The sequence below is a fragment of the Puntigrus tetrazona genome, chromosome 17, assembly GCF_018831695.1.
Source record: "Puntigrus tetrazona isolate hp1 chromosome 17, ASM1883169v1, whole genome shotgun sequence".
Taxonomy (NCBI): domain Eukaryota; kingdom Metazoa; phylum Chordata; class Actinopteri; order Cypriniformes; family Cyprinidae; genus Puntigrus; species Puntigrus tetrazona.
The window spans coordinates 13227738-13247199 of record NC_056715.1 but is presented as its reverse complement, the minus strand read 5'-3'; the positions used below and the strand labels follow the sequence as shown (position 1 = coordinate 13247199).

The 19462-nt window shown below is 37.3% G+C and overlaps 2 protein-coding genes across 2 annotated transcripts; both read right to left on the bottom strand.

The window, feature by feature from the left end:
- Positions 1 to 750: 750 nt before the first annotated feature.
- Positions 751 to 9378, bottom strand: si:ch211-132f19.7 (adenylate cyclase type 8). Its single transcript, XM_043262426.1, has 18 exons — positions 8503 to 9378; positions 8075 to 8224; positions 7856 to 7986; positions 7653 to 7764; positions 7404 to 7531; positions 6849 to 7007; positions 6536 to 6767; positions 5831 to 6019; positions 5648 to 5748; positions 5363 to 5564; positions 5190 to 5282; positions 4909 to 5081; positions 4632 to 4713; positions 4253 to 4411; positions 3880 to 4026; positions 3557 to 3649; positions 3149 to 3263; positions 751 to 2736 (listed from the first exon to the last, which is right to left on the bottom strand). Exons 1-18 carry the CDS (start codon positions 9376 to 9378, stop codon positions 2330 to 2332), a joined length of 3549 nt encoding a protein of 1182 aa, XP_043118361.1. The 3' UTR covers positions 751 to 2329.
- A 3644-nt stretch (positions 9379 to 13022) lies between these two features.
- On the bottom strand, positions 13023 to 17769 carry dnajc27 (DnaJ (Hsp40) homolog, subfamily C, member 27). The gene is made up of 8 exons (XM_043263851.1): positions 17242 to 17769; positions 16696 to 16778; positions 16339 to 16408; positions 15867 to 16031; positions 15659 to 15781; positions 15407 to 15567; positions 14147 to 14275; positions 13023 to 13751 (listed from the first exon to the last, which is right to left on the bottom strand). Exons 1-8 carry the CDS (start codon positions 17326 to 17328, stop codon positions 13748 to 13750), a joined length of 822 nt encoding a protein of 273 aa, XP_043119786.1. The 5' UTR covers positions 17329 to 17769; the 3' UTR covers positions 13023 to 13747.
- Between the last annotated feature and the right edge of the window lie 1693 nt (positions 17770 to 19462).

Here is a 19462-nt window from a genome sequence, read left to right as displayed (position 1 = left end):
ATACATTACGAGACGGAACATGCCTAAATACCTTTCAACTTACTGTAAACATCTATCTATCTATCATCTGTCTGTCTGTCTGTCTGTCTATCTATCTGTCTATCTGTCTGTCTGACTATCTATCTATCATCTGTCTGTCTATCTATCTATCTATCTATCTATCTATCTATCTATCTATCTATCTATCTATCTATCTATCTGTCTGATCTATCTATCTATCTATCTATCTATCTATCTATCTATCTATCTATCTATCTATCTGTCTATCTATCTATCATCTGTCTGTCTATCTATCTATCTATCTATCTATCTATAATCTGTCTATCTATCTATCTATAATCTGTCTATCTATCTATCTATCTATCTATCTATCTATCTATCTATCTATCTATCTATCTATCTATCTATCTATCTATCTATCTGTCTGTCTGTCTGTCTGTCTGTCTGTCTGACTATCTATCTATCTATCCATACATACATATTTTAGATCAGCGTGTAGAATAAATTTTCACTTAGAAATTGCTAGTAAACATTTACAAATATTCATACGTCGAATTAAACACCATGAAGTAGGAAAAGAAACAAACCAAACGTATGGGTTTCTTTAAAACCTATGGGCAAGTTCTGTTGCTGCTTTTGTTAAATACTATATATTATTTCCATCTTTCTGTAGGTTTATTTTTCACATGACTTGGTGACATGTCAGAGAAGTAATCCACCCACAGACTGTTTGAGGTATGTTACTTGCTCTTTATTTCTTCCAAAGTTTCTTTCATAGCCAAAGCGAACAGAAACAGTGTACTGAGGTAGGCCATAATTTTACATTCCTAAAACATATAATATTCATAAACATCTTAATGTGCATTACAATTGTGCATTAGTATACATATATAACAAACAACTGTTTTAATGTTGGCTAAAAAGTAGTATGATTTTGTGTAAGTATAAATATTTTCCCCCATTCTTTGCCTACTTTTTATATGCTTAAAATCATTTCCTTATCAGACAAATGAAAAAAAAAAAAATTGGCAAATACTAATATGTTATGTATGCTTCACAAATACTGAGTGGCATCACAAGTAATTCAGCAGCAACATCAATCGGTGGCTTTTTGCAGTAGTGTGTCCCAGAAATATCTAACTCTAAAAATATCTATTAAAAAAGAAGACAAAGAATTTTTGGCATTGTCATTTTCCTTCCTGCTTTTTCTTTCTTAACTTGCAATTTTGTCAATACGTTCTAAGATTTTATTATCAATCATAAAAATACAGTACAATCCCTAAAAACTCCCAAAACATAGTTTGTTTTTCTTGTCCCATAACCATGTAAACATAATATAAAAGGGGAGTTTGAAAATCATCTAAAAGATATCCTAAAATGTCTGATCTAAATATTTTTTGTTATATACATAGAACAATGTGTTGATATGTTGGTATAATCCTGGGATTTATAGCTTCTGCTTCTCCAGGGTGTTAATGAATAATACAAATGTGTCAGACAATCAGCTAATTAGATTAGCAAAGTCGACCTCTGACTCTTCATTGTACATTTCCACATTTATTTTGTCGGTGGCGGTTGAGCATCATAAATAACCTCAGAAGAAAATGTTACACGTTATAATCAGTTGCTGCTTTTGACAGAATCCAGAGTTCCTTAGCTTTTCTACACTATTTTGGTCTTTTTGGTTTTACTGAAGTGTTTATAAGCAGTAAAATGCCTTTTTAAATTCCTAAAATGTAAAAATTTCAAATTGGCTAAAATCCCAGTGATGCCAACGCCAAGACAAAAGAAACATGGCCTTCAGATGTTTTTTATTAAGCTACAGGAGCCAATTTCTGCTAAGCAAGGATTTAAAAGAGTAAAGGTAATTTGTTATCTCACAATTTTGACTTTTTATTTTTTTCTCAAAAAAGTTCACATCTCGCAATTCAAAGTTTATATCTCACATTTCACCACAAAAATGAAAAATGGAATTGTGATTCATCTTACAATGAATTGTTATTTCCTTGCTTTTGCAAGGTTATGATTCACAATTCAGATTTTTCTTCTCCGAATTGTGAGTCTTGCAAGTCTTGCAATTCTAACTGTTTTTCCAGAACTGCAAGAAAAGACAAAACTGTGAGATTAGCGTTGCAATTACCTTTTTAAAACAAATCTGAGGTACAAATAGACTTTCATAATTAGCAACTTTGAATATCAGCAGAAATCTGGTTATACAAGAGAAATAAAGTTACTATTCAGAAAGAATAACAGAGAATGTGGAAAATCTCTTGAAGGCAATGACTCATGAGGTATTAAATACGATTCCTGTCCAATTTTGAATCAAAATTCATGTGATATCCATAAGATGAAAACCTCCGTTGGCCTCTCGTAACTCCTCTTTCTTGCGGGCCTGCACCAGGGAAAAGACCACCGCTGCGAGGGTGTTCCTCCCGAGAGATATCCCTCTGCTGGTGTTTCTCTCTGCGTAGCTTGAGCTCTGTTCCCGGCTGCTAACAAAATATGTGCGGACCCCTCCTCGCTGTTCGCTAACCCCTTTGACGTAGATATCTCCTCTAAGCTGCAGCACAAAGCCGCGGTCAGCCAGGATACGGCTTGTGCTCTCTGGAACCTGAATACGCCCTCTGAGTCCTGTGCTGTCCATTCGGCTAGCAAGATTCACGGTCATGCCCCAGATATCGTACTGGGGTTTAGTGGCGCCAATCACTCCGGCAACTACAGGCCCATGAGAAATACCTGTATGATCAAAAAAGCAGTTTTGTGCACATTAAAACTGTTTACAAAATAATCTCTTTTGGAATAAAATATATCAGCTGCGTACAATAAGAACAGACAAGTGCATCAAGAAAGTAAAACGGGGGAATATTGATTTCATGTTGGTCGAAGAACTATGTTCCAATTTTAAATTTAAATTCAAAGAGTGTATTATTATTATTGTGCTATCCTATCACATTAAAATCATTCTGATGCTCTTGTTTAAGTTTGTGTGTCTGTACTGGCTCCGAGCAGGTGAATTACTTCCCTTTGTAGACATCAAACAAGTGACACAATCAAATAAAGCAAACCCTATTTAAACTTACATATAAATTGGCAGTGCATGTGTGTGTATTATTAGTAGACGCTAAATAAAAGAACAGCAGAGTCTTACCGACACGCAGCTGAAAGTTGTTTGAGGTACGTTTGTTTATTTGTTTCAGTGTTTCTTGCATGGCCAAAGCGTACAGGACCAGCGTACTGAGGTGAGCCCACTCATCTTCACATTCCTATGAAACACACATTCATGAAATTGAGCTTTAATTTTTTAGAATGTTCCTTTTCAGTTACTTTTATGAATTTGTGATCATTTATGAATACTTTTTAACGCTTTGTTCTGACTTTAGCCCAGCCAATATATATATATATATATATATATATATATATATATACTGTATATATATATATATATATATATATATAGTATATATTCCAAAATTGACCTAATCAAAATGATGCTTATAATATAAGCTTATAATATAATATCACGCATCTTGTCAGGCATGTCAAATGTAGCACACACCTGTTTTTCAGGAGACAGACCAGATGCAGCCATGTAGCAGCTGCCAATGGTTTTGATTTTCTCTATGTCCTGGAAATAAGGCTCTTCCATTAGCTAAGGATGCAAAAGGGCAAAATATTAAGCCTGTCTCTGAAACTGAAATTACTGTAACATTGAAATTAATATTACGGTACGTTAAGATAAAGAAGTGAGCATTTGCACATTTAAAATACACTCCATTGCTAACATGAGAGCTGCTGTTAGCCGTTAAAACTATGAGCATGTCCAAGGTTTAGGCTTTGAGGACATTCGGTGCTAAGAGGATGTTGCACAAATCCACGTACCTCATCAAAGTCAGCGATGATCTCATTAAGAAGACGCAGACACTCCACATCCTGATGAATCAACTCTTTCTTCTCGTAATAATCTGTAAAGCCTGGAATGGAAGCAAACATCACCCCAACTCGGTCGTAGGATTCAGAGAACAGGTCCTTGGGGCCAAAGAATTCACAAAGAAAATGGATTTATTTATACTTACGGGTTAATGGATGTGCTCTGTTACTACACTAACGATTGAAACGCTTCAAAATAGCCATCAATGTGAAACTAAATAAATGGATAGTTTTACGAATAATGTTATTACTTATATTAGTATTTCTTACTTTCTTACCAAACTTTAAGCTATTAGAATCTGTCATCAATAATCCGTGCAACTACCTCATTATTTCTGTCTCTCTCAAGAAAGTGGCGGGCGACATGGGCAGGAAGTATGTTATACAGCAAACACTCGTTATGCTCCCTCAATTCCTTCATGTCCTCCACTTCCTGTCTGGCCTGAAGACGCCACAGGAAGTCAAGCCTGGCTGTAGTTTCTAACTGTAGGAATAAGGGGAAATAATTTCTTCAATCATACTGAAATAAAGCACATAAATATAAAACTGCATGTCCGTTTTGAATTCCTTTAGTTTTTAAATGAGCACATTTCTTAATATTTCTTAGATAAATATGTAACTTATTTTATTTAAATCACTAGTAGGAGCATACTGTGTAATGAATTCTTATGATAAAACATTTAAATTAAATTTTCATAGAATACCTGTCTACTGTTGTAGAGGACAACCACAACAAAAATGGCCATTAGCAACACAGAAACACCTTTGCGTCTGAGGTATTGAGATCTGGGGAGAACGCACACATATATAGCATACATCAGAAGGGCCACAGCAATTCAAAATGTACAATTTGTTATACAGTATACTTCAAAACAAAAAAAAATTGGAATTACTGGATTATTGATTTCTAAATGGCCAACACTACCACATTTAGAAACGCTATATGATATGAATATGAATATGATAAATCAGATATTGTACCTCTGAATTTGGCCATTTTGGTGTTGGCGGATAAAGAGCACATGGAAGGCTACCTCGATGAGGTACGTGTAAACTGCAATGACTAACATAAGTACGGCCAACTTCAACAGACAGCTGAGCCTCAGGAACACAGCACACGTCACCATAGCCACCACACCGCTCAAAACAAAGAACTGCAGAGACACAGATTTGGTGGAGGGTCACTGATCATGAAATGGGGTCAAATTAGGACGGCTGTATCAGAATAAGCTGCATTCACATTTGTATTCAGTTTGCTGTACCTCAGGGTGGGTGCAGATGTTTACTGGCCACTGTGCACTTTGTTCAGAGTTCTTGTTACTTTCTTCAGCCTCCAAAACTGTGTTACACCACAACTGTATTTTACAAGATTTTTAGACAGATTAAAGACAAGCATTTTCATTTAGACTACGAGATGATAAATCCTGACACTCACAATATCACAGGAGGCCACGCCAAAGTTAATAGCAATAGCGGTGAGGGTGAGCAGGTTACGGATGCTCTTGGTCTCGTGGATCAAGCAGCACAGGTGCTGTAAGTACGGTGGGGAGTGCTTAAATTCCTCAGCCAGTGTTACCAGAAGCAGAAGCACGTAGACAAACAGGAACACTAGAAACTGGATTACCATAGGAGAGATTCTGTGGGACAGAGCAATATTGAAAACATAACACAAATCAATTAAAGCGGACATTAGGCTTTTAAAAGAAGAATCATAACTCACTGTGGTGAGGGGATGAGGGCCTGTACGGCCATGATAAAGAGAAGCATTAGGAACGAGCAGGCCAAGTTGGACTTGAACATCTCATCTCGCATCTGAGAAAACTGAAAGTACAAATTTTGTGTCTACTTCTAAGCAAATATACTATACATATAAGTATGAAAGTTGTTCTTCTGCAGTCCATACCTTTCCCTCGATGTGTCTGTCTTTGAAGACGAGCGTGAAGGGTGTGATGTGTTCTTTACGCATTCGCTCACTGCTGCGCACCTCGATGGCTTGCTTGATTCTCTTGTTGATTTCCCGAGACCCGGCACAATGAGGAGTAATCTGACTGGGCAACTGCACCAGGGAGCCATTGGTGAAAGTGGCTAAGATCTAAAAGATGACGACACAAAAAGCATTGCATCTATTTCAAGAAACTATTATTAATAGAGAATGACAATGGTTGTTAGTTTTCTTGTTATCATATTGACTGATATCATATATATATTATCAATATATTTAATTTTATGTGATCATTTAGGAATGCTTGAATAATTTTAATGCTTAAAATCACTTGCAACAACACTTTTTTAGTGAATTATTTAGACAAAATAGTATACTTATAAGCTCAACTCACTATTTAGTATAATTAATGACTAAAAATATGTCTGAAGAGTAGTTCCAACATTAAAAACATGTTTATGTTTGCTTTTACAAATAAGAGACTACTTATAAATTATTTTCTAATGCAATGGACCATGCCACCGATGCTGGTGATAAAGTTACTAAAGGATTCACTGAATAACATAGTGTGGCACTATTTAACAGATTTGATAGGTTTATGTCTTATGACTAACTGGAGAGGGCATTCAGATCTATGTAAAGTTTATGAAGGCAAAACCGACTCACGCAGTTCATTCCAATGATGTTATCAAAAGGAAGCTCAGCGCTCCATGTTGTCTCATCTTTGCTGGTCCTCCGGACTTTAGGGGGCTCCTTGTCTTCCTGCGGCGTATGACAGATCAGAAAAGTGTCGATCTTGTGTTTGCGTAAAAACTCATTCCGCTCATAGCCTCGACCTTCTTCTGTTTCATATACCCCCGCTAGACAGTCCAGGGTCGCTCGTGATATATGAATCCTCCTATTATTATACAATTAGATTTATTATTCTAATATTAGTTGTATTCGGCTAAACAATCTGCTAATGATCTGGTTTACTTGCCCTGGGATTCCTCCAGCCTCTAGCATGTTGGCAACATCTACATCCCAAGACCACACATCAAATTGCCATTTCTGCAGACCCAAAACCCCACACAGAACCGAGCCAGAATGGATACCGATACGCATGTCCACATCTCTCTTCAGCTCCTTACGTACATAACTGACAGAGAAAGAGGGATAATTGCTTTTGTTTTCATCAGCAGAATTAGACTTAAATCACTACAGAGTATCAACAACAATGCAAGAAAAATAGAATATGAATGTTCCGCAATATCAAGGGTGTCCAGTCCCACTCCAGAGGGCTCAATGTCCTAAATAGTTCAGCTCTGTCCTGCCCCAAGATTATGTTTTCAGTAATCCTGAAGACCTTGACTAGCTGGTTCAGGTATACTTAGTAAGGTTGGAACTAAACTTTTCAGGACAAGGAACCTTTGGAGGAAATTGGAGGAAATAAATCATTGGAGGAAATAAATGTATGAAATGGTTACTTAAACTGGGAGAAACATTGCACATAAAACCTTTAGGTAGTTAGGTAGAAATCATGTGACATGCACACCGTATAGTGTTGATCATTGCCAGACCCATCTCCACACAGCAGCGAGCATGTGCAGTTTGGGGCTCTGGGACCCCAGACACACAGTAATAACAATCTCCAAGAATCTTTATCCTCATGCAGTGATTCTCCTAAAATATCGAAAGACACAATATATTAAGTAAGCTTCCAACATTGCAAGCTTCCAGTAAGGCATTCACCATATTCCTTTTTTCCAAGTGCCTGTGAAACTCAAAGGTTAATCTTTCTCACCTCAGCAAGGCGATCAAAGCGTCCAAACAGCTCATTTAGTGTGCGCACCAAATCCTGAGCCGACATGGTCATTGAGAGAGAGGTGAAGCCTTTTATATCAGCAAACAGGATACTGAGAGAAGACCCCATACATGTTCATTTCATGGTGCATTCGTGCAACCTAAATGTATTGAAAATATTACTGCATAGAAAGCTATGCGTACCTGACATCTTTGTACTGATGAAAGTAGGTCTTATGAAACTGTTGAGGAAGCAATTCATCATCCATAGCAGTCATATCACCAATCATCTCCGAGGCAATAAATCGAGGAAGAATGGACATGACCAACCGCTCCTAATGCAAAATGATTCCTCTTTTCTTTAAATTATTTTTTATCTTATTCCTATTACATTTCATCAAGAATATCTCATTAATCTCAAACCTGTCTCTGGTTCTCTCGTTCCATTTTGACTCGTCCCTCAATGCAACGGCGTGTCTCAAGAAATGCCTGCCTTTGGGCGCGATCTGATAAGTAGTGAATGAACAGTCCTGCGGTATTCATACCCATGTACAACAGACCTTTTGCAAGTAACTGAAAGAAACCCGAGAGTAAAAGAAATCACAGTTACTGAAATAAACAAGACAAGCTTCATTCATTCTTGTATTGACTTTTCAAGTTGCCAAAAAGATTGTCTTGAGATGATGGTTTATTCATATGTCATGATAATAAAGCATTTATCAAAAGGAAAAATGCATGAAACTCTATATATCAAGGATAGTTGTTGTGGTCATCTTTTAATTTAAAAAAGCACTGATTTACTTTTACTTTTTGACACTAAGGTTTGCGCTTCAGCATGGAATCTTCTTTACCTTTCTTACAATGGCTGTGTCATTATAATTCCTAAGGGCATCCACCAACAGGTGCAAAGCAGTGGTGAAGAACCCTATGCAGATGGACCATAGTAGAGGTAGGGGCAATAGCGTGTAGGTGGCGAACACGGTGAAGAGCACATACCAGGACTGGTCCTTCTCTAACCCATATGCCAAACCTCCCAATGCCTGCACAGTCTGGGACAGCCAGCTTGCCAGCCCAGCATAGCGCAGGTAATCTGGAGACATCAATCCTTTACAGGTCAGAACTAAAACACATAAAACTGCTCCAAGTCCCATAAAGAGGCCAGCCACCCATCCTCGTTGAGAGTCCACCATCTCAGGGGCCACAGCCAGGTAGATGAAGAGGATATGAAGTTTGGTAAAGATATCAATGACATTAGTGACTACAAGGGAAGCTCGGCGTTGACCAGATGAGTGCTGCTGGTACAGATGCTCAAGATCGTGAGATTTAAACTTGTGGTGGAGAACCGGAAGGAAGATGCCACACGCTGTGAAGCCCCAGCTTACGAAGAAGTCAGCATCACAGAGAGAGTCGGTGGACTTCCGTGTGCAGGTGGAGTTGCGCTCTCTTAATGGATGAATGCGGGCTGCAGAGGAACGCCGCTTATGCATGCCTGCGCTTCCCCGTGCAGCTTTATTACGAATCTGTCTGTTGATGTCATCGATGTAGGCATCGGTAACAATGATTTTTCGAGAATTGACTGTTCGTCCCTCATGGTGCATTCCTCGTTGGTCGATAATGTGACGTACTGCATTCTGCCACATTAGCTGCTTGCGTTTCAAGTTTGGGGAGGGAGGTGCAGCTGGACATACCTTAGGTGGAATAGTGACTTCTGTAGAACTCAAAGCCATGATTTGGACCTGATCTGGACAGGCTTTAGATTCCAAAACAAAACTCAAGGCCTTTATCAACTGCACAAAACTGAAAAAGACAGAAAAGAAAAACATTCAATAGTCTAGATGAACATGGAAGTTGAATCAGAATGAAACCCAAAAATAGCCCCAAAATGAAGATGAAGATGACCATAAAATTTGTTTTATACTTCCTAAAATATCCATAAAACAAGTTCAATACCTGTAACAAATACCAAAATAAGGTCAGTACCTCCCAAGTGCCCCCCCAAAAGTTCAGTAGGCTCCAAAATACTCCAAAGCCTACCCCCAGAGACTCCCAAAACTAGTTCAATTACCCCCAAAAATGTCTCTTTTTTTTAATACTCTCCAAAGTACCCCTAAAACAATTTAAGTACATTTTAGCAATTACCAAAATAAGTAATTCAGATTACAAGTTTAGTAGCCTCAATACCTCCAAAGACTCAAGCTCAAAGCAAGTTCATTATACCTCAGAATACCCCAAAACCCATCAACACTCCCCCAAATAACATGTACTGAAAACAGTTCCATTTCTCTAAAGTCAGTAACCCCAATAATTAACAATTACAAAACAAGGTCAGAAAACCCACACAATCAAATTCAATACCTCCCCAATGCGATACCTCAGGTTTACTCCCACATATATGCCCAGAATTTATTATGACTGTACACAATATAAACAATGTGTGCCCTAAACTGCGTACTAAAATAAAGATTGTTCCTGCAAAAGGACAGACTATTAATTAAGAATGATTTGCAGAAGACATAATAGATTTAAACTGTATAGACATGCAATAAAAGTAAAAGTAAATGGAAGAATACTTGCCATTGATGTGGCGCTGCAAGCTCGATAAATCTTGTAACACTGCATGCATCTGCTCCTCCATGAACAGGAGCCCAGTTAAACTGATCCAGACCAAAGCAAATATCTAATACAGTTCATGCTTGTCCCTCAAAGGTGGGATACTCGGCAGCTGAGTGCAGAATGCATTTTCTTTGACAGTTTTCCCATCTGCCATGCCATGCACCATAACTATGCTTTGCATAGTTATGTAAATTATTTGTCCCGATACTTTCCAAACATGTTATCCGTCACCCCGTCTTAAAAAATACCTTGGCATTGGCGGAGCCCACCTCAGTACTGTCTGCGGCTGACTGACTAAGTAGCGCTGTCTTCGGGTAATGAAGTGATTGCTCAGCCAGATGGTCTGAAAAGCTGCCTTGACCCTTCCGAGAGGTAGCAGAGCACAATCTGCTGAAGCTTATCCTATGGAAGAATCCCGACTCTTGATGGAAATGTTTAGAGGCAAAAATAAGTGGACTTGAACTCCACAATGAGGCAGTGAGAAAGGGGCTTAGTAATGCACACATACACAGAATCAGTAATAGGTTGAAATATAAGGGATTATCTACTCAGCAAAAGCACACGTGATCCATTAAGGCCTCATGGTCACAGCTAACAGGATAATGTCCACGACAGGTGAGTTTATGTGTGGAGGTAATTGTTAGGTTAAAATCTAATTGCTCTGAAAATGCGTTTTTGGAAAGCTTTTTGTTTATTCCATTTAGTTGATAGACATTTAAATGCCATTGTGGCCCATTGTTGGACTAATAATATATATATATATATATATATATATATATATATATATATATATATATATATATATATATATATATATATATATATATATATATATATTATATACATACCACATATTTTTAAACTAGTTATTATAGGCTAGATATTATAAGCAGAAAATGTGATCGCTTGTGATTGGTTGATGTCTGTTCTTGAGCAGAGAGAGTGCAGGGCTTTAGTTAGCAGGCCAGGCCACTGATTCAGGGAATGTGGGAAGTAAGCTGGATAAAGTACTTCTCACTGATCTGGTTACCAACAATATGTGCCAGGTCAGAAAGTGACTGAACCATCTGTTTCCTTTAACACACATAAATAATCATGCTTTTCACTTGACTAGATGACTTGAGCTAAATAAAGTTGAGTTGAATTTACTTAACTTTACTTTACTTAACTTTTACAGTATTTAAATAGTACATCTAGTCTAAATGCTTACTTACAGCGAATGAATTTTTACATTCCACTGTACTGCTTTTCCTTAGGTTTTTATATAAATGCATGCTAAACGGTCACATTTGATTGTTGTGTCTGTTTTATGAAATCACACTTCTTGCTGTTTTTGTGGTCATTTCTGTGTGAATGGCCCATCATTTCGTAGCTTTTTTGAAACCCTTTTAGTTGTACTGCAATTTTCAAAAACCAAAAGGCAAAAAGTGATTTACAATAATTCCTTTATTTCGTTACATAAGCCGAATGGAGAAAGTAAATGCTTCTGTGCATAAAACAGAGCCACTTTTCCCATTGAGCGGTGGCCTTAGCATTCATGTAAACAGGCCTCATCTTTGTATTCTGCATAATCACAAACATGCTTCTTACTCATGCCTTACTCAGACAAATCAATGTCGCACAATGAAAACAATGAATGAAAACAAAAGTGATTCCAGTTAAAAGATTCGCTATTGTGTAGCGGGTGTAGCTAATGAAACATTTAGGAGTATAACATTACAGATGATGTAACACTAACATCGTTACATAGTCGAACATACTGTAGCGAACAAGGCAGCACATTTATCAAATGCTCTTGAAAATAAACAAATGTAACAGAGATCACAAAACGCGTACTTTCAGATAAATATTTAAAAAATATAAATAATGGTTACATTGCACATGTACACTCACATTGTGTTGTAAACACCACGGTTCCATAAAAAAATACAATATTTGATATACTTGCATTACAGTGATTGTTACCAACATAGAAGTGTTAATATACAAGGGCCAAACAAAACATTGTTGAACTAATGCATGTTGGCACATCTACACAGCTCTGCTAATGTAACTGTTTTATCTCAGTTATATTTATTCCAGTGTTGGTGTAAACAAAGCCACTTTGTTCTTGCATTATCCTTGGACCAGATACCATCACCGTGACAGATTTATGCCTAAAACACTTCAGAAGAAAGAAAAATCAAACTAATTTAAATATATAAGCTACTTTCTCAACATGATTAATGCTTACATTTTTACTTTTGCAAAACCCCCAAATGTTGTGTAAAGACTGGTAAATGGCACTCTTACACACTTGTAGTCTTGGCACTAGTGACCTATAATATAGTACACTTCAAAGGTTTGGGGTTGGTATGATGGTTCTGAAAGTCTCTCATGCTAACCAAGGCTACATATTTTGATCAAAAATCTTTTTTTTTTTTTTTCTAACTGTAAATTACCTAATATTATTTCACATAAAATACATATTATTATATTAGATTTTTAAAGCAGCCGTTACTCCTGTCACATGATCCTTCAGAAATCATTCCAATATACTGATTTGGCGCTCAGCAAACGTAATATTAATATTGTTGTGAAGACCATGATCTCTTTTTTTTCATGATTCGATTAATAAAAAGTTAAAAAGAACAGCATTTATTTGAAACAAAAATTATTTTTAACAACGTAATTGTCTTTGCACTTTTGATAAATTTAATGCAACCTTGCTGAATAAAAGCTGAAATAAAAGTATATATATATATATATATATATATATATATATATATATATATATATATATATATATATATATATATATAAGTGTATTCTCTTGAAAAGACAAGTAACATTCTAGAGAGTAAAGAGTCTAGTGTTAAATCTAAATAGACTTACATAAATATTACCATTTATTTATTTATTTTTAGCAAAAATGCACCGTTATATTGCACTGATGCAAAGGTATTAGACAAGTTACGTTTTCTTCTCATGCTTCTCCTCCTCTTTGGAGTGAGCTAAGGTGAAGGGGAGGAAAATCTGGGAATCATCCATGTAGGTCATGGTGTCCCTACGAGGTTCGTCGGGATTAAACAACAGTATTAGAATGCTAAGAATGCTAAGTCTCATTTACAAATCAGTTGGTAAATAAGTGGTCTTTCACCTGTATATCTATGGGAGCAAAGCAGCACAACCGTTACAGGACAGACTAAGAAAAGGAAGGGTCCACCAACGTCACCCTCATGCTCCAAGACGATCTGGGCCGAGGCCTGACAAGTACGCACTTTTACAGCATTGTTTTTCTTTCCCTACTACAACTTTTGACATCAACATGTAAATTACATTATAAACAGGACAGCTGTGGTGACTGTATCAACTTAGCTGTTACTAAGTCTTTGCTGAAGTCCAGAGGCTTCTCCATGTGTCTTAGCGTAATCTTCACTGAGAAGGGAACTCTGCAAATGCGAGGTAATTCTCCGACTCCAACTAATGGCAATGTGAAGCTGATCAACTTAAAACAAGGGAACATGGTTAAGTTTCGGCCTTAAAGAGAGTCATTTGTTGGTTTTTGATGAAATCTTGAGGTGAAAAAGAAAACACTTTTGTGGTGCTACAATGTTATCTGTACTTCAAACATTCCGTTAGCATATTTAAACTGCCCTGACGACTGCTTTTAATGCACATTTAATAAATCAAAATAAGAAATAAATATAGAATTCGTACAAATTCAACGAACAAAACACCACAGCAAGCAACCGAAACAAACAAACAAAAATTATTCATATTCAGATGGCACAATGAAGATGAAAACAATCAGTTTTATGGCATATCTCAGACACGATGCGGAGGGTGTGTTTGTAATGGAAACCATGTGAGATGCACTTGTGTGTGGACACACGCTCCTACTTGATATTCTTGAGCAGGGATGTGCGAGCGTTAACCACCGCTTTAAAGGCGTCTTCGCTGCCTGGGGCCACACACTTATCCGGGTGCAGCAGTACAGCCAACTTCCTGTATGCCTTGTTGACTTCCTCCCTACAAGCAGAAAATGAGAAAACCCTATTAGTCTCACTTTGCAGACATCAAACGGGGCTTTTAAAATGCTGATATGGCAAACCACTGTGGCCCTGTAAAGAGGGATCACGGCGAAGAATCAGCTAACGAAGATAGGCTTGGCCTCGTACAGCGATGGTGATTGGCGGGGAATGAGGAATGGCACAAGCTCATGATTGGTTTCTCAGGGTGTTGGGGAAATCTCAAAGAGGCTGATTAAGCTGGCAGCCGAGAATTTAGGGAGGTAATTGGATTGAAGGCATTTTCTAATGATCTGACCCACATGATTAAACCAGCCAAGTTAACACAACCAGCAGGGTCGCATCAAAAATATCAATAAATGGCAAATAGCAGTATCAAACTGAACTGTATCAACTATTTGTTACTTGCTTTTAAGCATCTGGCATATTCCGGAGAACAGGGGAGTAAATACTAACTTTGGTTTTCTTAATGGTTATTGAAGCAACATTGTGTTCTCTGTCACTGGTGGGCACTGTGTATGTGTTAAGCAAAGATGGGAGCATACTAACCCTTTAACATCAATTGACTCTTATAACTTCAGAGAGGTTAAGTGGGGTTTAAGAAAACAGAGCCAAATCAAGATCCTAATCCGAATACAACACCAACAGGGCTTGCACCAGCGATATCTGCTATTTTGAAATTATTGCCTGAAAACTATATTTGACTGTAGTTCTGCAGTCATGACGTTAAATCAAAAGAGACATTTTTTATCTAAACTGAAAAAATTACTTTTGTTATACATGTTACATCCACTTACTATCATAACAACAGTAAATTATGCATAATTGCATGCAAGTAACCCTAATCCTAAACTTAACTATACAGTAAGTATTGAGTAATATTAATTAAATGTATAATTACACTGTAACAAGGACAGCTTAAAAAAACCCCGTAACCAAACATTTTAAAAATGACCCCAAAACTTGTTAAAATAATGTACAATGCATGGATTCAAAAAGTTTATGAGATTCCTTAGTGTGGAGGAAAACTTTCATTTAGTTCACAGGCTACAGAGCAATAAGAAATATCATCCAGAGCATAATATAGGCTCATTATCTCATTTAAATATAAGACATTGAGCATACAATTTACCTAGTGGCCCCAGGTTTAACCCCCAGCATGTCCCAGCTGTCTTTGCTGTTGCGGATGCGTCGGATGGTGTCGGCTTGCTCTTTAGTAAAACCTACATTGACCTCCGGAGTGGGCCTCTTCCCTCCATTTTCACACATGTCAGTTATGGAAGAAAAAAATGCCTGTGGGGGTGAGCACATTATAAATACAGGACGGCCATTCAAAACAGCGGGGTAGTCAAATGAAAAGAGTTGTACGTGAATGCATTCATACCTGAAACATTTCATTGATGCCTTCGCCGCTCTGAGCGGAAGTTTCAAAGTAATGAAATCCTCTGCTCTCGGCCCACAGTCTCCCCTCACTCTCATCCACAACTCGCCTTTTTGTCAGGTCAACCTTTAGGGGTCAGAGACCACGCTTTATCACGGTCTCTCACATGTAATCACAGATATCATAATAGATATTTAAACACTAGCGGTACCTTGTTGGCACACACGACGAAGATGATGTTCTCCATGTTGGCCTGTGAGCCCATTTCCTGCTTCATCTCCGTGAGCCAGCTGTCCAGAGCATCAAAACTCTCCCTCAGACCAACGTCATAGACTAGAATCACCCCCTGAGAGTCCTTATAAAACTCGCTACGGACCTGTACAACACACAGCATTAATTCCCTCCGACAACGGACTCTCATAGCCATCCCAAACCTCTGATCGATTTCTATCGACTATTACATAAAAACAAGAAAAACGTTCAACGCTGAAGCCTCCAGGTTCTTCAAGGAGGACATTACATGTACAGCAACTCAATACTACCACACTGTGGTTAGTTGGATGTATGCATAGAGCAATAACAAAACAGTTCTCCATTGCATGCGTCATAAAAAAAGACATTTGTTCACACATTGTTTTAATATTACTTTTAAACACACTTAAGCGCATACGCGTGATAAATACCTCATAAAAGAAAGGATGTCCAGCCATATCAAAAATGTTTACTTTTATCTCCCTGTCTCGAACCTGGACCCTTGAGATGGGGGGAAAACAATTTTATTTACATTTCACAGTAACTGTGCTTGATTAATGGCCATTAAAGAGCACGCACAAGTGCCATAACTACTAATATTCAACATCATTGCAAAATGGTGCACACTGTATTGAATAAATAACAATAAAACTAACTGATGTTTTTTTGAGCAAGTAGAACAAGGCAGGATACAAACGGGTGTTTATGCACCAAGAACGAATGCTTTGAACCTCATAAATGTGGAAACAATGACAGAAAGATTTTATTTGTCAACCAACGCCACTTACTTGGTTACACCATAATCTATCCCAATAGTAGCTAGATATTTGGGCACAAACCGCTTCTCGCAGTATCGCTTAATAATGCAGCTCTGAAACAAACAAACAAACAGAAGTATTATGAAATACTACACATATGCTACGTATCAATGTGTCATTTTTTTGTGACAGCAAAAATTGTAAATAACCTCTAACACTGAAGATAAACCTCTTTCGTGCTAAGGATATACACTTTTCCCATGTTATTTATGTAATGTTTGCTATGTCACACCATAAGACACATTCCTATTTTTATTTGTCAACAACAGATTACCAGCAGAGCATATTTACAGTAACAGTATCCATGTATGCCAAATACACAGCAATGCTGTGTAACAAATGTAATTATAAGGGAGAAGCAGTTACTTTCTAGAGAGAAAATGAAGTAAACGTCAAACTACTGATCAGTACAAAACATATACGCATGATTAACACATGATAGTATTAATGAACAGATGTTAAAAACACCTGATCTGTTGTTTGGTGTTTGTATGGTTCAAAACAGTCCATTCTTACCTTCCCCACCTCGGCATTTCCCAGACTAATGACCTTAACTCGTAACGACTTCTTGTTTTCTCGCCTCTTCTGAACATTCGTGTCCATATTGCACTTATCCCCAAACCGCGTCCAAACGAGGAGATGAAATGTCTCTAGATTTCACGAATTACTACGTCCGAGTCCGTCCGTAAACACAGATAGCAGCTGGCTATGTGGCTAACAGAGAGCCAGGGTGTCACGCAATATTATGGATAACATTTTTCCACAAACCGAAAGCACATTTCACACATGACTTTACGATCGCACGAAACCGCTTAATTGTTATATTTAAGCGGGTAGAATTATTTAAACTCCAAATGCTAACGGGCTAGCTGCCCTAGCAACGACTATTTGCTCACACGATTAAAAACAACAGATTCAACAAAGCTTTGTGACATAGAAATGAATATAATAATATAAACGAGGTTTTAAAAATGCATTTTAAATTATATTTTTCATTAAAAACGTTAGAAATAATTATGAGAAATAATCATAACCTGTGTAATCAAAACATCAGGGTAAATTATAGTTAACAAAATAGGGTTTCTATGGAGACAGCAATCCTCATACACAGATTCGACAAAGAGGAGTCAATTGGTGATGTTCGATCGGGGAATGAATCATGAGTTACATAGAATGAATCAGTTGAACCGGTTCACAAAACCTGATAGAACCGTTCGGTCGTGAATAAGAGTGTGACTATTATACGTCGAGAAAAGATCAGTAAACTGTTTAAAATAAATTTCAGTGAAACATAATTTTTAAATATCGAGCGAAAAGTAAGGTAGGTTACTTATAAAGCTGAATTTGTGTGCTTACGATTTGATGGTACGATTGTTGGATCATATGAGAACATTTGCATAGGCTGTTGATTTTAATATGGCTTTTTATTAAACCGTTCAAAACTATTTTCAGCTAAGAGTTTAAACAGACTTCACGAAGCTTTAACGAGAATGTGTGTTTTTTTTTGTAGAACCATTCTTCAAAACGAATTCAGAAGAACCGATCAGCGAGTCAAATTATACCACAGTTTAAAAATGTCTATGAAATAAGAAAATAAGATCTAAAAATAAGATCTAAAAACAACAAGAGGGATATAAAAAGCTGCTGGAACTCTATAAAAAGTCCCTGAGTGAAAAAGGACGGAGAGAGAGAGAGTGCAACAAACCAATAGGCATGGAGGGAGGGAGGTAGGCTCTTATTAACATAACCTACAATGAATGAACGTATACAAATCTAAAACTGGTAGTCCAGGATGTCTATGCTTTCCAAAAAGGATTTAGATATAGAATAGTTCGATTGCTGGAGTATATAGGCTGTTGTTCTTATTAGTTATTCTGGTGAGAAGATGCCACTTCCAAGTTTTCCTAATTTTTCAGGTCTCCCAGATTTGCCAAGTCCAAGGCAACTACTCTTGGATTGCAGTACTCTGCTGGACCATCAGGTTGGAGGCGGTAAGCACATTTTTACCCTGTATAGTTCAGTTTTTCCATGCTGTTGTCTTGTTTTATTTACTTGTGATGTGTTTGAATAGCCTGATTCTGAATTGGTTCCATGGCATTTTTGATCGAAGAATGCTCGTGCAACATTTAGCAACTAAAAATAGTAAATGGCGTTTGGTAATATGCTGTTATAATTCAACCACCTTTATGTTTTCATAAATAATTCAGTCTAAAGCTTAAACACGGTCAGATTAACACTGAGCCATTTCACATGCCATGGATCAGACGCTAGAGCTTCTCCCATCGGCCCAGGATAAAAAAAAAACACACAGCATACTATATTGTAGATATCGATTTAAAAAAAAAAAGAAAAAAAAAGGATAATTTCATGTACCATTAGAATGTCTTTTTTTTCTTATGATGTACACAACATTCATTTTTCCCTTTTAAAAGTAACATTAAAGTCTCTAAACAACATCAATCTTTTATTAGACTCTCTTTATAGCAGGTAAAAGATATAATGCATGTTTTATTCATTATAAAAACAGTGCAACAAAGCAACAGAAAATAACTGACGACAATCTAATACTACTAGAGAGAGAGAGAGAGAGAGAGAGAGAGCATGCAGGGGGAGGCGGGGTTCTAGTTGATTGACACATGGCTGCACCAATTAATTCCTTTCCTCTCTCATCCTGTGTCTGCACCCTCTGCATCGCTCTAACTCCCTCCTCATCTCCCTCCCCCTCTGCCTCTCTCAT

Bases quoted from the DNA above. Each gene is read 5' to 3' on its own strand.
- si:ch211-132f19.7 (XM_043262426.1), bottom strand. From the start codon at position 9,378: ATGGCTTTGAGTTCTACAGAAGTCACTATTCCACCTAAGGTATGTCCA. The intron at 4,714-4,908 runs GTACAATATCTG...CGTTCTCCCCAG, and splicing joins CAAAATGGCCAAATTCAGAG to ATCTCAATACCTCAGACGCA. The intron at 3,264-3,556 runs GTGTGTGCTACA...TGTGTTTCATAG, and splicing joins GTCTGTCTCCTGAAAAACAG to GAATGTGAAGATGAGTGGGC.
- dnajc27 (XM_043263851.1), bottom strand. From the start codon at position 17,328: ATGGACACGAATGTTCAGAAGAGGCGAGAAAACAAGAAGTCGTTACGA. The intron at 16,409-16,695 runs GTAAGTGGCGTT...CCCCATCTCAAG, and splicing joins ATAGATTATGGTGTAACCAA to GGTCCAGGTTCGAGACAGGG. The intron at 15,782-15,866 runs GTACCGCTAGTG...TGACCCCTAAAG, and splicing joins TCGTCGTGTGTGCCAACAAG to GTTGACCTGACAAAAAGGCG.